We start from the raw sequence: 15292 nt of genomic DNA, 5'->3' as shown, positions 1-15292 counted from the left end.
CCTGCATTTTGTATTCACATCATGGATATCTCTCCTATACCTTACTTTTTTGTACAAATGGTAAAAAACTAACGCTGCCAACCTATATTTTCCTTAGTCAAATTTTTATATAGCGCCACTTAAACAAAATCTAATCAGAGGATACACCAGTATGTTGATATTTCTTAGTTATAGCCAAACTACGTAAGTATTATTTAATTTTACTTATTTTTATGTAAAACATATATTTTGTCGGTGAAATGGGCGAACCACAGAACGTGTAACGTGGCCAGGGATGTCTAAAGAAATTAAATAAAACGACCTTGAAATCTCGCTTGATTTCGACGCAACAAACTCCTCATCATCATTTCCGGAAAATCCCTCCGTTTTTCCTCCCATTTCCCTATATTTATGAGCCCATTACTGGGCCGAAACCGTCACAAAAGCCATTCAGCCTATAATCTGCTTTTTCCCGCATATACATCTCATTCCTAATGAAAAACGTCCAGAGTTTTTCCCCCCTTGGAAATATAATGATGATAGCGTTTTGTATAGAATACAAGAAAGGATTAATCAAGGAGAGAATCTCCCTCAGTAATTCATAAACCAAATTGGTTCCGTATTTCTCTTGTTGTGTTTGCTTACAGCGGAGGTTTCTATGAAGCCAATTTTCTCGATGAGTTTTCCGGTGCTTCAGACTCCGTTTGAGATCCGAGAGAACAATGGATGCACGCTTTTGAACGATTGCTTCTCAACGGGAACCTGCTCGCCTGAAAATCCAGCGCTTTGACGCGACAAGAGCGGAGCGCTTGGTTTTGGTACCTCTGAACATTCCTGATGCTGTCTTGGGGATTCTGTTAGGTGGATTTTCCTCATTTTCGAAATTAAGATATTCCGGCACAATGGGCGATAATTTTGTCTAACTCGAAATGGCGACAAATACAAAAAAAAAGAAAAAAGCAAATGGCGTAACGCTCAAAAGCTCCCGACACACTTCTCGTGTTTTTTTCATATCCTGCTTCAATTTTTAAAAGATGAAATCGTTAAAAAAAACGGCCCCATTTCAGGAAAAAAAAAGGTGCTTCTTTATCAACACAATGCGCCGAGCCACAAATCAATGAAAACAATGACAAAATTGCATGAATTGGGCTTCAAATTGCTTCTGCATCCACCGTATTCGCCCGATCTGGCCCCCACCGACTTTTTCCTGTTCTCAGACCTCAAAAGAATGCTCGCTTGAAAGAAATTTAGCGCCAATAAAGAAGTAATCGCCTAAACTGAGACCTATTTTGAAGCGAAAGACAAATCGTACTAGAAAAATGGTATCGAAAAGTTGAAGATCGCTATAATCGCCGTATCGCCCTCGAAGGCAACTATGTTGAATAATAATATCGAATCGTGGTTAACCTATCGGGCACTGTGGTGTTGCTATATAAAATTCAGACGATCGAAAACTAGTCGATTCTTGAAAAACGCAAAAATCTTTTCCCAACCCCGCCATCTAGGCCGTGACGAAGTAGTAACGCACGGCCGCCTCGGACATTAATCTCAGCGCGGAAAACTAATTTGTAGGGCTTTTCATCCTCCTTCGGTATTTCCCTTAACAAGTTTTAAAGGACACAGATTCTTATCTGCGTGATTGATGCGATGCCGAGGCCAGATTGGCCTCCGGATATCTTAACACTCATCCGAGTCGCGGAGCAATAAATCGTCACGTGACGTGCTCATGTTGACGTCCTACAGTATTCGGGAAAACATAGAGCGGCTGTAGATGCTATCGTCCTAATCTATGTGCCTAGATGATTTACATTTTCATTCGATGTTATGTTCTAACCTAATAAATTCGATGCAGATTAAATCACAGAGATATACGTTTATATCTCTGTGGATTTGACGTTAATCGCACCATAGAATAATAAAGTATACCATCCTAAACTAGATAATCCCTAAAAAAAAATAAAGTCAAGCGTGCTCCACTCATTTATTCCTCAACTAATTTCGAACACAATAAAAAGTAAAAAAAATATAACATCTAAAAAAATATTTCCTGTTCTTTAGGCTATCCTGTAGAGCATCTTCCTCTGCATCCTATGCTGGAGTTGCCCCCTTCTGATCATAGCCACAATTACCTTCATTATCGATCTCTCGGGATACTGTTGTTGTACAAAATCATTGACGATACTCTGCTGAGAAACTTGAGTACCTATGGCAAAACGCCTCTTCAGCTGTCTCTCAATACGGCACAGCATCTCGTGTTCTTCCTCTGTGGTAAAGCCTTCAGCACCTAATTTCAAAAATACCAACGTCAATCTCGCCTAACCTAACCTAACCTAAATCGACGCCTACCTGCTAAGTTACCGCTATTAGCGGCATCTAACGTTGAGACCTGGAACAGCCTCAGAGCTTCGTTCACGTGAGTCTCAGTAGCGAAAGGAGCGAGTTGCATCTTAGCCAAAGACTCTGAGATCCTAATAACAGCCTCTAGTTGTCTCACAGTAATTGGAATGCCGCTAGACTGTTTATTGTCTTTTTCAGATTGCAAACAACCTGATCTCATTAAGACGTAACGTTTTTTTAGTTTTTCCGCCGCTTGGGCGTTCAAACGAGGCCCACATCGTCTATAATTTTATATTTGAGTAAAAACTATTCAGAATAGTTTAGTGAAGTTTTTGTACTTACGATCTGCAAAAATAAATATATTTTTTTATGAGTTCCAGAGATAATTCTCCCTCCTTGTGTTCCTCCACTTCTTGACCAGCGTTCATGTGTACTTTCATTATATGACGGGCTAAAATCTGAAGAAAAAAAATTATCAGAAAAAATTCTCTCTCAAAAAAATTCAAGCTTACCATATCCCTATTCTTATCGTGTTCGTCCTTCACGATGAATATCATGTCAAAACGAGACAGTATGGTAGGCAAGAAATCAATATTTTCTTCTCCCTAAAACCAAAACATTCTGAGTGACAACCACAACCAGATAAAGCACTATTACCTTTGTTTCGTCCCATCTTCCGAATATACTGTTGGCAGCGGCTAGGACAGAGCACCTTGTATTCAATGTCGTGGTAATACCAGCTTTAGCAATGGAGATAGTTTGTTGCTCCATAGCTTCGTGAATGGCAACTCTATCGTCTTCTCTCATTTTATCGAATTCATCGATACATACCACTCCACCATCAGCAAGTACCATAGCTCCACCCTCCATAACAAAATTTCTCTAAAAAGAAACAGCCAGTATAAGAATTCCGAATTCTAACCTAAAACAAGCAAATTTTGCGGTGGTTACTACGGTTACTGTAAACATAGCAATAATTTACTAGGAAAACTACTAAAACTATAATGTTGATATGTAAACAGAATTCTTACTGTAGATGGATCCCTCATAACAGAGGCTGTCAAACCAGCGGCTGAACTTCCTTTTCCAGAAGTGTAGACAGCTATAGGTGATACATTCTGTACAAACTTCAGTAATTGGGACTTAGCAGTACCAGGATCTCCGAGTAATAAAACGTTAATGTCTCCTCTTCTGGTTAGACCGTCAGGGAGCTTTTTACGTGAACCTGAATTTTTCAATGTCAATACAATAAAAAGAGGATATCGTAGGTACTAACCTCCAAAGAGAAGACATGTTATAGCCTTTTTAATATCTGTACAACCAAATATAGAAGGAGCAATGTTGTTAGCCAAACGTTCATAAATATTTGGTGAAGCAGCCATTCTTCTGAAAAGATCTTCTTCCTCTGCCGTTACTGTTGAACATGAAGTTACTCCCAAACCATCACTGCTTAGTTGAATGCCAACTACTCTCATATACGACGATCTTACACCTGTTATAGCCTTATCTCTACCATCCTAAAATAATTTAATCAATTAATACGTTAAATCAAAGGTTTCTTAAAACTTACACGGGATGGCTTTGTGACTTTTCTAATAGAAAATATACCCAGTACACTGACCCTATTCCCTGGTACTACCTTATCACAGAGATATCTGTCACAATAGAGAGGCACATGCCTGGGAATCTCACCCTGAGGAATACCATCAGGTAATTCTTGGAGTTTCAACGTTTGAAAATCTACACATTTGCATTTGTCAGGCATCACAAAATAAGGGTCTTGTGGACATTTTGGCCTTCCAGCTTGTTCTCTAGAATAACCACCAATTTTATCGTACTACATAAATAAAAAAATTTGGGACACTTACGTGTTACATGTTCTTGGCATAATATAACCTTCTAATCCAGGTTTAACTGTAAGATTTGGCAATATATTGTGACAACTACGGCATTGAAGTGTGATTCTTGTAGCTTTTGCCCTGATTCCAGACGCACTTACAATGATACCAGGGATCTTAACCAAGTGGGAAACAGCTTCCGACTGAAATGTGAATTAACTTAGTACTTGTTGATTCTATCAACGTTAACATTCGAATACCTTCAAATCTCTCAAATTCGAAGGATTGGCGTCTGAAGTGAGCATAATTTGAATATCCTCCACTTCTTCTTCGCCTTTAGGCCTAGGGGCGGTGAGTTCATCTGCAACATCTCTTGCAGCTTCCTCAAATAACGCCAAGAATTCAGAGGGCTGTTTGGTTAATTTGTCAGCAAGAGTTTCATCGAAGCTCCTCAAATCTTCTATATTCACCTCTAAGTAAAATTTTCGAAGATTGTAGTTACGTTTCAACGTATCTCTGTAATTACAACAGATTAGATCTGAAAAGGAAAAAGGAAAACTTCTTATTCCAGTTTACCTATATTTGTAGTTGAAATTTTCTGTATGAAATTGCCTAAGGAACTCTTTGAAATTCTTTTTGGTATTTTGGAAATTTACGACGCCTCCACTACTTTGATTATCGTCTACTGAAAAATTATCGCTAAAAAATATTCCTTGATGATCGAAACCTTCCATTATCTTTGATTATAATTGAATTATTTATTTTCAAAGGATTACAATTATATATAAAAATTCGAAGTTTAAACAAAACAGACTCATACAACTGTTGAAAATATTTATCCGTTCAGAGTTTAGCGGGAAAATTTGACAGGATCATGAACCATAGAGACACATATTCGACGGTTCGCAATGAAGTTTCAATGATAAACATAAAGAATAACGTGATACATTAAGAATGATGTTTCATTCTTCGATAGCAAGTAAAATTATGCTTTCAAGTATCTAGACTTTTTTTGTATATACGGAAAAACCAACCATCTATACCAAAGGTCACATAAATATTCGATGACCATTACTGTTATCTGTGATATCAAGACAAATTGTACGAGGGGAGTACGAAAATTAATCCTCAATAAGAATTTAATAAGAATAATGTCTTGATTGAGTCTCAAATCATTTTCTGAAGCTGAAAATAGGAGTAATTGATCGAAAAATAACTTCGGGTTGCTACCTGTTCGAGTAGTTTAAGGGTGTTTACTAAGGAACACCACAACATTAGGGTGTAGATACGTACTTCGATATTTTTGTATACAATAATATTAATTTATTACAAAAATTTATTCAATATTGATTTCACCAAATCATTGTTTCAGATGTCAAAGTCAAATTTGTAGGTTAGTTGAGGTTTAATTGCGCCACCTCGATCAAACCTTAATTATCCTTAATTAAATCTTAATATTTCTTTCTTAAAAGGATCCTGAACTTTGATCCATATTAATTGCCAACTGTTGTCAGCCGCTGAGTTTTCTACATTTCCTCAATCAAGAAGGTAAAATAGACCAAACCAAGGATGTGATTAAAAGAATGGAATATATCAATACTGCCTACATTTTCCTTGAGCGCTATTGAAGAAACCACAAACCTTAACATTATCCGTTTTACGATAAAATAAATCGTCGGCATTCAGGGAAAACCATTCAGTTATAGTCACAACAGCCGATAATAAATCTGAAGTTGCGTTGAACGAAGGTAAGCAGCTAAATTTTGATGAAGAGCTAATCTGACGATAAATGAGATGATTTTCATACCACTTTATGCCCCTATGTAAACATTTTGAAGTTTTATTGCAGAGTTTTTGCGGAATTCTCATATTCAATTTCAATATATCCATTATAATCTCAGGAACTATTTGACGAATTTAATAAAAATTTTGTTTGTTGAACATTCTGAACAAATATTTCAAAAAGGCCGGTTTTGTGGAAAGAAATTGAATGATTTCAAGCTATACGATGTCGAATTTCCTGTCTAAAAACTCAACAAACGTTTTCGTACGGCCACCGTATTCCCCATATATGCCTCCGGTTAACTTTTTTTTTCTTTTTTGAACTGAATTAGTTATCGTCATTCTGTTTGTTTCAGTTCTTTGAAATGCGGGTATTTTCGATACCAATAGTGGTTCTTCTGGCATTTGTGGCCTGCCAAAACGTCCAAGGAGATGACGGTAAGTTCATTTTTGAGTATTTAGAATAGTTGAAATTATCAATACTTGTCTGGAGAATGTTGGTGATAAAAGTAGTTTTTATTTTTGAACAAAATCTCTTTAGATATCCGCTTAAACGATTGAGCGGTCGTTTCCTGAACAGACTGCGTGAATCTGTGTAGGTCATCACACTTCCAAAAAACTTATCGTTTGATTAATCCCGACTCAAAATTTGAAAATTACAGACATTAGGACCTCTATATTGTCCGATAAGATGTAATTAATTGCAGATATATGATAAAGCGAACATAATTTCTAATTTAAATAATGGAAATGCCTCTGAATTCTGAAAATCATGAGCTTATTGCACTGAGAACTGAAAAGTAGGTATAAAGAAAGCAAACCTATAACACTAAAATATGTTCAAAGCCTAAAAACTTTATTACCTTGTGAGTTCCTTCCTTATCATACTCTTCTGTGGAAATCAATCCAATGAATTCGGTCCTTACTTTGCCAAAAAGGTCGAGACATATTGAGTATTTATTCATTTAGAAAACGTCTTATTATTTTTCTCCTTCAAATTGGAAAAATATCGATCAATTGGAATTCAAGACTTCTGCTCCAACAATATCCATCACTATTTAGAGTAGGTACTCCTGGAAATAATGAATAATTATAGAAATCTTTTGCGATAGTCAATCACTCAAAATCATGAATACATATTTTTTAAGAAATACCAGCTATTGGCCGAAAACGAGAGCAAAACTGTGAAATTTTCCAAGAAGTGAACCACAGAGAATTATGTCCCTTGAGAATGCGCATAGATATCAAATTTCTCAAAATTGGAAGATTTAGATAAATTCAATTACAACTACCTAATGTAAATGATGGACAATTCTAGTCAAATTTCCAAATCTCAGTAGGTATGTCAGGAATAGGAACACCCACCAATATTCATAATTGTATCCTACCTTTCCAAGCAATTTCCAATTTACTTCGATAAGTGGAGAATAAGGAGAAATTACCATCTGAAATTATGAAAAAGACAAATAACTATATGAGTTACATACAAAGAATCAATGATACTTACATTTTTGTTCGAAAATCGTATTCAATATAGCATAATAACATCTATCACTAGACAAAATGACCGCGAAATCCACTAAAAACAAAAGCATAGTTTACTCGATCATAAAATCTCAACTAATTCGCGTAAACAAACACCTGACAAGCGACTACGCGACACGGTATAATAAAAAACACTTCCAGAGCACCCTGCTAGACATAAACTTAATTTTTTTCAATTCGGATGATTCATTCAATTATCAACATATGTTGATCTGTTTATATAAACAGAATGATCGTAAAATAAAAACAAACTTTTCAGTTCATTATTCCTATAGATCGAATTTTGGTTGAAAGAAGAAATCTTTTTATCATTTTCAACTGCGAAAATTTTTCCTGTAGATAGAAACAAGTGCGCTTAGTTTCGATAGAACTGTTTCTATCTACACAATGTAGATTTATTTCGGCTGATAACCGATAAATATAATTTTTGCTCTCGAATATACCTTTATAGGAAGCTCTTCAATCACTTTTGGGTGGAAAAAAATGTTGGTCTCCGATTTCAAGATAAAAAAAATTGCAAAATGCATTTCAGACCATCCTGAATAACCTCATTTTCGTGTCTGTAAGTCTGTGTGTCTGCAAATCCTTTTTTCTGCCCTAACTCTCAAAATTCTCATCCGATTTTATTGAAATTTGGTATTTGTATACAGTTTGGGCGATAGATTATCCCTATCAAATCAAGCTTTTCCAGATATGTTATTTTCATTGAACATGACCGAGGAAAATTTCGTATTTATATAAAATGATGAAAACACTGACGTGAAGTCAAAATTATTTAGGAATTGTTTCGTATATTAAGATCCAGGACACTACTGGTCAAAAATTCTAAGTGGCAGATTATTTTCATACGAAGAGAAATTAAAAAATTCATCAAGATGATTCTTAATTCAAATAAAATCCAACCAATCCGAATATTCACCTTCCAAATATTTTTATTATTCCAGCATCACTAGAACATTCAGACTCATATCTGATAACAGAAGAACAAGCTAAAATAAGAATTGAAGAAAGTGTTATATCCCTTGAATACAAACCCATAAGGCCATCATATTTGAGCACTGGAGGCAACGTAGCCCAAATCATACCACCAGGTATATGAACACATCTTGAGGTCAAGGTTTTCACCTTTTGGACTAACAGCTTCTTGATAGCATCAAAAAATGTATATTTTGTGGTGGTGGCGAACTTGATGAAAATCCAAACTGTGTTTATCGATGCTTAAAAAACTTACCGCATGTTGTTGTTTATTACTCCCTCATTCCTGATATCTATGTAAAAACTAGTAACATCTAGGGTTTTTTGTTCCTGGTGGTGGTGAACTTCAAATCCCCAAACTTTATTACAGAACCTGCTCCAACATACTGTTTATACTTTTCGCCATTAATTACCTCTTCATGGTTTTTTCATCCGCAGGTAAACCATGGCCAGCCACTCCAGAAGGGTACTCTAACTTCTCCCAGCTCAACACCGAAGTCATCGAAGTGAGCGATAATGACGACGTTCCCCTACTCCAGTCTGCTCCCCAGAAGGGCATGGTTTATCTGGACATGTCTAAACCCAACAAAAACTTGGCAGATTCTCTTGAGGAAGTATTGGCTCCGGAACTGGCAGACGTTAAGATTACCGATCAACAACAAATAATTTCACTCTCAATAAACATCAAACCACCTCCAAAAGCAACCATGGCCTTCATCAAAGAGTTGCAGGAATCTGTAAGAACAGCTCTCGAAAGACTCGTACCTTACGTAGGAACAACTCTCAAAATCGCAGTTACCAAGACTTCCACCGGAAGAATAATGAACGTTAAAGCCTACTTGAAGATTGTGGTACCTTCAGCTGACAACAAAATAATTCTGCCTCCTTCAAACGTTCCAGAAATAGACCTCACAAAGAGCACATCAGGTTTGTCTCAGAGCCTTAGAATTATACTCACGGAGGAGCTGTCCAAAGCGGGTTACAAACCTGAATCAAAATCTGTTCAAGTTTTCACCTTGTCTTTCAGTATCCTACCTCCAGATGGGGCAACCAAAGACTATGTGAAGCTGGAAGTTCTGAGACCATTGCTTAAAGTTCTAAAAGGTATCGTGCCAAGGTTAGCCATCTCAGGTATATCTGTAAAGACTCAAGAGAGTGGCGAAAAGGTCTTGAGGCAGACCATCAATGTCAGCGTTCGAATAAATCCTCCTGTTGAACCAACTACCACAACTCAGAAACCTGTGACCATTGAAAACAGAAATAATTTCCAAGAAGATGAAACTCAAAATGAGAATGTTGTGCCTAAAAATGCAATCGTAACTGAAGTTGTAGATTTAACCACGAGCAAAGTTGCAGTTGATAACATCAGAAAGATTCTTGAAGATGAACTTTCTCCTTCCTCAAACCCTTCCGATGATGGGAAGCCAAAGATATTGGCTATTCCTTTCGTGATGAAACGTCCGGAGACTGCTACACCAGAGCAGTTCCAAGAGGAAGTTGTTAAACCACTTGGAAAACTATTAATATCATTGGAACCCACTGGCGTTGTTGTGACATCTAAAACTAAAGTGTCTCCTGATGGAAAAGTAGAGGTGGTTGTGTATTTCGAAATCCCATCTGTGAAAGGTTCCAAAACCTACAAGGATCTAGAAGCCAACCGTCAGAAACCCACAGAATCAACCCAAGCAACACAAGAACCAGTAACGGAAGCAACTCAAACTACCCCTATATCAAAGGGCTCTACTGAAGCTCCTCAGAATGAAAACGAAGGAAAACTTGAAAAGGCCGTGTTGGTTAAACCTATCGAAATGGAAAATATCAATTCTGAAACCTTTATAAGTGACCTTAGCAAAAAAATTAACGAAATGTTCAAGCCAAACAGCGATGAGCCCCAAATTATAGGCATTCCATTCATACTGTCAAAAAATAGTCTGATTATAGAAATAGGCTTGAAGAAAGCATTGGAATTGATTGCTCCCGGAAAAGTTTTACCAGAAACCCAAACCAAGAAGCTTCCCAATGGCAATGTTGAATATATTATCTTCATCGAGAAACCTGCTACCACCAGCAAAAAGCCTACTGTCGAAGAACAAACGCAACCTTCAGTAGAGGTAGAGAAACCAGAATCTCGTGAGGCTATTGTTTCATCTACTGTGCAACCAGAAACATCACAAATTACAAGTGAAGTTCCTAAAACTGAAAACGACGAACAACCTGAGAATGTTATTTTGATACCACCTATCAATATAAATAAAAATGTCGATTACCGAACTCTCCCCGAACGTATCCTTCGAGAATTAGATGAAGTGAAAAATCCAAACAACGATAAACCACAAATAATAGGTATTCCTTTCATTCTGCCTTCAAATAGTTTCTTTTTGAAAGAATCTTTGAAGAAAGGATTAGAAATTATTGTACCAGGAAAAGTTCTACCAAAAACTCGAACTAAGAATCTTCCAAATGGAGGAGTCGAATACATCGTATATGTTGAGAAACCTGCAACCAACAAACCAACTGAAGAAACTATTGAAGAAAAAACCAAGCCTTCAGTAGAGAAAGAGACTAGAGAAGCTGTATCATCAACTGTGCTGCCAGAAACATCAGAAGTTCCTAAGACAGAAGGCGAAGAACAACCTGAGAATGTTATCCTCATTCCACCTATCGATTTGAAAAATACCAAAGATGTATATCTCCCAGAAAAGATTTTACGAGAAGTATATGAATTGGGTGAACCAAACAACGGTAAACCACAAATAATCGGTATTCCTCTCATTATGCCTAAGGACGGGTTGGGTTACTTCCAAGAGTTATCCTTGAAAAAAATGTTGGAAGCAATTTTACCAGGAAAAATTCTACCAAAAACCCTAACTAAGAATCTTCCAAATGGAGAAGTCGAATACATCATCTACCTTAAAAAACCTAGCACTACCACCGAAGAAGAAAACAAACCATCTGTTGAGGAGGAGAATCAAGATATCGTGTTTCCAAGTGAAGCACCTGAAACTGTTGAAAACCCTGAAACACCTGAAACGCCTGAAACTCCTGAAACTCCTGGAACAACTGAATCTCCTGAATCTTCTGAAGAACCTGAACCAGATAATGTTATTTTGACACCGCCAATCCTTCTTGAACCGTTTAGTTTCGAAACTATCAAAGATGGAATAGAGGAAAGAATTGAAGAAGTATATAAAAATAATAACGGTGAGAAAAAATTAGTAGGTCTTCCTTTCATTCTGCCAAAGGAGCACACCTCACCGCTTCTGATAGAAGCTTTAGAAAATGTGCTCAAGATTCTTTTACCTGGAATCAACTTGCCGGTACCTAGAACGAAAATTCTTCCAAACGGTGACACCCAAGTTACTTATTACTACGAGTTGCCACCTAGGAAACAGGTTGAGAATCTGGTAGAGGAACAACCTATGGTGGAAGTAGACGTTGACCTCGACAAACCTGATGCTTCTATTCTAGGAGAAGTAAGTAAGGCTCTTATAAGAGGAGTATATAAGGTAACCCAAAATCCAGAAAACAAAGGAAAACCTGTAACCCTCAAGCTCAAAGTTTACACACCTGAAAAGAACTCTGCATCAGATAACGAAGAAGTCATCAAACTTGTCTCGGAAAAAGTGAAGAACCTCGAACCATCTGCTAAGGTCATTTTAGCCAAAGCTATCCCAGATCGCAAGAGTTATGAACCAAATGGTGTTGTGGAAGTTGAAATACCCTCAGTAGCCGATTCTAACAGCCTACTGCTCATCAAGAATGCTCTAACGATTCCCACAATCGACATGACCGACTTAGAATCACCTTTAGAAGACACCATCAAGATTCTCCTAGAGAAAGGATTGAAGAGTTTGGGCGAAAAGAATCCTAAAGGAAGCCAACTGTTTGAACTTTCCTTCAAGCTTGACCCTTACGACCTTAATGGTTCTTGTCGTAAAGCTTTAGAAGCTTTGAAGGCTTCAGATCTCAAAGGTTTGATAGTATCCTATAAGGTGTCTTCGAGACCAGATGGTCTGGATTATTTAGATGTTTGTTTCTTGATCCCTAAGGTTGAGGATTCTATTATCATAGAGATTGTTAAAGGGGAACAACCAGATGTTGTTCAAGAGGCTATTGTACCAATCGACTCCCAGAATCCTATGAAAGAGTTGTTGATAAAGGTCATCACCGAAGTAAATGGAGCTGTGGCTCAAGTCAGAGGAGCTGAAAAAGATCAGCTGGTTGACCTTCCACTGAACTTCAGATTCACCAATTCTGATGGCATGTCCGACTCAAGGCTTAGTGAAGTTATAAGTAGGACCTTGCCTTACATAAAGAGTCATATAGCTCAAGCCCTACCTGATGGACATGTGCTATCTGTCGAGACTTTGGGTGTACCTAACTCTGATGACGTCATCCTGAAGATTATGGTTAGGACTCCATACCAGCCTGACAATAAGATCATAATTGAAGTGTCAAAAGCTAAACGTGCTAAAAGGCCCAAGACAGGAAGTTTTTTCAGATTATTCGATGTTTAAGGAAGTTATTTATTGTGATTAATAAATGTATTATAATATTTTTCTCTTATTATTTTGCCTTGTTTCAGAAACCCTTGTCAGAATATGATTTTGAAACATAGGTCAACGTTTATTGTTGCAATTTTACATAGCGAGTGCATTAAAAATGCGAAATGTAGTAGCCTATTCAGAATTATTTTCATTTCACCAAATTGAGCATTTTAACGATCAACTTTCAAGTTATCTTGTTATTTATTGTTATGAAAATTATGTTTTGAACAAGAGTTCCTTCTTTTCATTAGCCTACCTAAATTATTAAGGAAAGAAAGACGAAATAATTGCAATCAATAAATCGCCAATGGTATTTTGTATTGATGAAAGTCTACCTAGTATATTGAGAATACCAACATAATTTGGTGGATGCTTTGAAGGTGAATTGAGAGAACTGCTTGGATATATTGTGAATCTAACTTGAGAAGACTTTGGGAAATTATTGACAAAAAATATCTAATCCTTCTTGAAATTAGAAATTTAAGATTTATCCGACTACTTGAATCCGATCGATAATTTTAAAGACTGAAAATTAAATAATCACGTTATTGTGTATTCATATGCCACATTAGGAAAATACAGTAGCTGTTCAATGTTATTTGTTGAGTTTTTGGCTAGAAATTATCGTCAAACCAAATCTGAGAGATTTTTGCTCCGTGAATCTTGAGATGTTAATGTTATAATCTTAATTTTTTGTGTTTCTATCTTTTGGTTTTTTTTTTGAGAAACTTAAAGTTAGGAGTACCAATATTGTTATGTGTAGGCTTTGTTACTGTGTCTCATCGCATGTTTTTTTTTACCGACAACGAATGATTGGACGATCCCCGGTAATTAGAAAATTTCTCTCCTGGCCTGGGGTTCGAACTCATGATCATTGGCTCAAGAGTGCTTGGTCCTCCCAACGGATCGATCTCCCTGAAGAATTCTTGCGATTTTTGTCTGTAAGCTCAGAAAACAAGCAGAATACACAGAAAATAGACTAGTCTCCTCAGTTGATCGGAAAATCTACTTCCTAAAAACACACAACTAAACAGAATCCATAACGTGATCAATATCGTTTGAATTTATAGGAAACATCATTGAATTTTTGATTGATTAATCAACGATCGAAGGAACACTGTATCGGAATGCTTCGATAGCAATCGATACAAATTCCGGTTGGAATACATTATTAGATACGTCGATTGAAAAAACGATCTAGTTCTGCTTCAAGGCGACTGTCTCCGTTCATTGTAGTGGAGATAGAGATCGCACGAATCGCTAAATTTTTTTCGGGACGATGAATCAACTGATGAATATCCTAGAATAGGAATTGATGAAAAAAAATGACAAAAATCAAGATCCAGAAAATGTATCGGTATTATCGAGAGTTTCCATTGGTTAGGTGATATTTCAGGGCAAATTAGGCTGAAAAAATACAAAATAAATGTGAAATAAACCTTAATGAATAATATAAATCATTTTCCGAAAAAATTTCAACTGCAGAATGAACGAATGCTTGCCTTTTCATCAGTTCAGCTTGAAAAATCTGAATTTCCCCGTTTCCATCGCAAGAATGATGGAATCATCTCGTAAAAACAATTTTTCAATTCAGAATTGAATAAGACCAGTCCTGAGCGTACTCCAACATCTGCAATAAAACTTTCATCGTTCCCATTGAAAAAAACCCATTGTTCAAACACAATTTAGCATCCTTTTGTCGCTTGTACAACCATCAATCTTCCCGGAAATGTCTCAGACACTAACGCGGAAACCGGGAATAACGCTTGTAGTCCGGGAGTTGAACGGAAGAAGCTGGGAATACCTGGAAGACGCCTAGATCCTTGTGCAAATAATGCAACTATCGCATGTCCGATTATTTATAGTGCCTACTATCGACTCGTATTTATTCTTGATTTATTCTAGTCATTATCATATTCGTATTCCTGTGCGTTCGCACAGTAGATCGTTTGCACCTTGAGTAGATCGTTTACCTCTCCAGAATTGAAACGTTCACGATTGGTTAGAATTTTTTTCTTCTCGAAAACGATACAAGTTAGTTCAATGGCCAATGGATTAAAAAATCTTTTGAATAAAACACAGTCAAGTCAGTTACACCATTTATAACTTAAGAATTTTCAACTGTAAGGAATAGGCAAAATCCACGGAATTTTTTTTTAATTTGAAATAGCGAAACAACGTTCTCTGGAAATTCTGACAATTCCAATATCAGAGAATTCATCACCAACATGACTCATGCCTCATTATAAAGGTTTTCCATTAAAAGGTTTCATTTTGATAGTAAAATAA

The 15292-nt window shown here is 36.7% G+C and overlaps 2 protein-coding genes across 4 annotated transcripts; one reads left to right on the top strand and one right to left on the bottom strand.

The window, feature by feature from the left end:
* Positions 1-1946: 1946 nt before the first annotated feature.
* LOC123683373 (DNA replication licensing factor Mcm5) lies at positions 1947-6918 on the bottom strand. Of its 2 annotated transcripts, none has more exons than XM_045622382.1 (11): positions 6800-6918; positions 4415-4692; positions 4185-4357; positions 3887-4127; positions 3593-3833; positions 3348-3541; positions 2974-3198; positions 2829-2921; positions 2659-2774; positions 2326-2597; positions 1947-2263 (listed from the first exon to the last, which is right to left on the bottom strand). In XM_045622382.1, the coding sequence occupies exons 2-11, from the start codon at positions 4457-4459 to the stop codon at positions 2034-2036; spliced, it is 1830 nt and encodes a 609-aa protein (XP_045478338.1). In that variant the 5' UTR covers positions 4460-4692; positions 6800-6918; the 3' UTR covers positions 1947-2033. The 2 variants fall into 2 exon arrangements, with proteins under 2 accessions (XP_045478338.1, XP_045478337.1); XM_045622381.1 differs by lacking the exon at positions 6800-6918 and adding an exon at positions 4731-5021 and having other exon boundaries at positions 4415-4670.
* Positions 5819-13013, top strand: LOC123683371. 2 transcript variants are annotated; one of them, XM_045622374.1, is made up of 4 exons: positions 5819-5902; positions 6293-6374; positions 8426-8572; positions 8895-13013. In XM_045622374.1, exons 2-4 carry the CDS (start codon positions 6302-6304, stop codon positions 12971-12973), a joined length of 4299 nt encoding a protein of 1432 aa, XP_045478330.1. In that variant the 5' UTR covers positions 5819-5902; positions 6293-6301; the 3' UTR covers positions 12974-13013. The 2 variants fall into 2 exon arrangements, with proteins under 2 accessions (XP_045478330.1, XP_045478331.1); XM_045622375.1 differs by lacking the exon at positions 8426-8572 and having other exon boundaries at positions 5821-5902.
* The last annotated feature ends 2279 nt before the right edge of the window (positions 13014-15292 follow it).

Source organism: Harmonia axyridis, chromosome 6 (assembly GCF_914767665.1).
Source record: "Harmonia axyridis chromosome 6, icHarAxyr1.1, whole genome shotgun sequence".
In the NCBI taxonomy this organism is placed as follows: Eukaryota; Metazoa; Arthropoda; class Insecta; order Coleoptera; family Coccinellidae; genus Harmonia; species Harmonia axyridis.
Note: the sequence above shows the minus strand (reverse complement) of the source record. Positions and strands in the feature narration are given on the sequence as shown.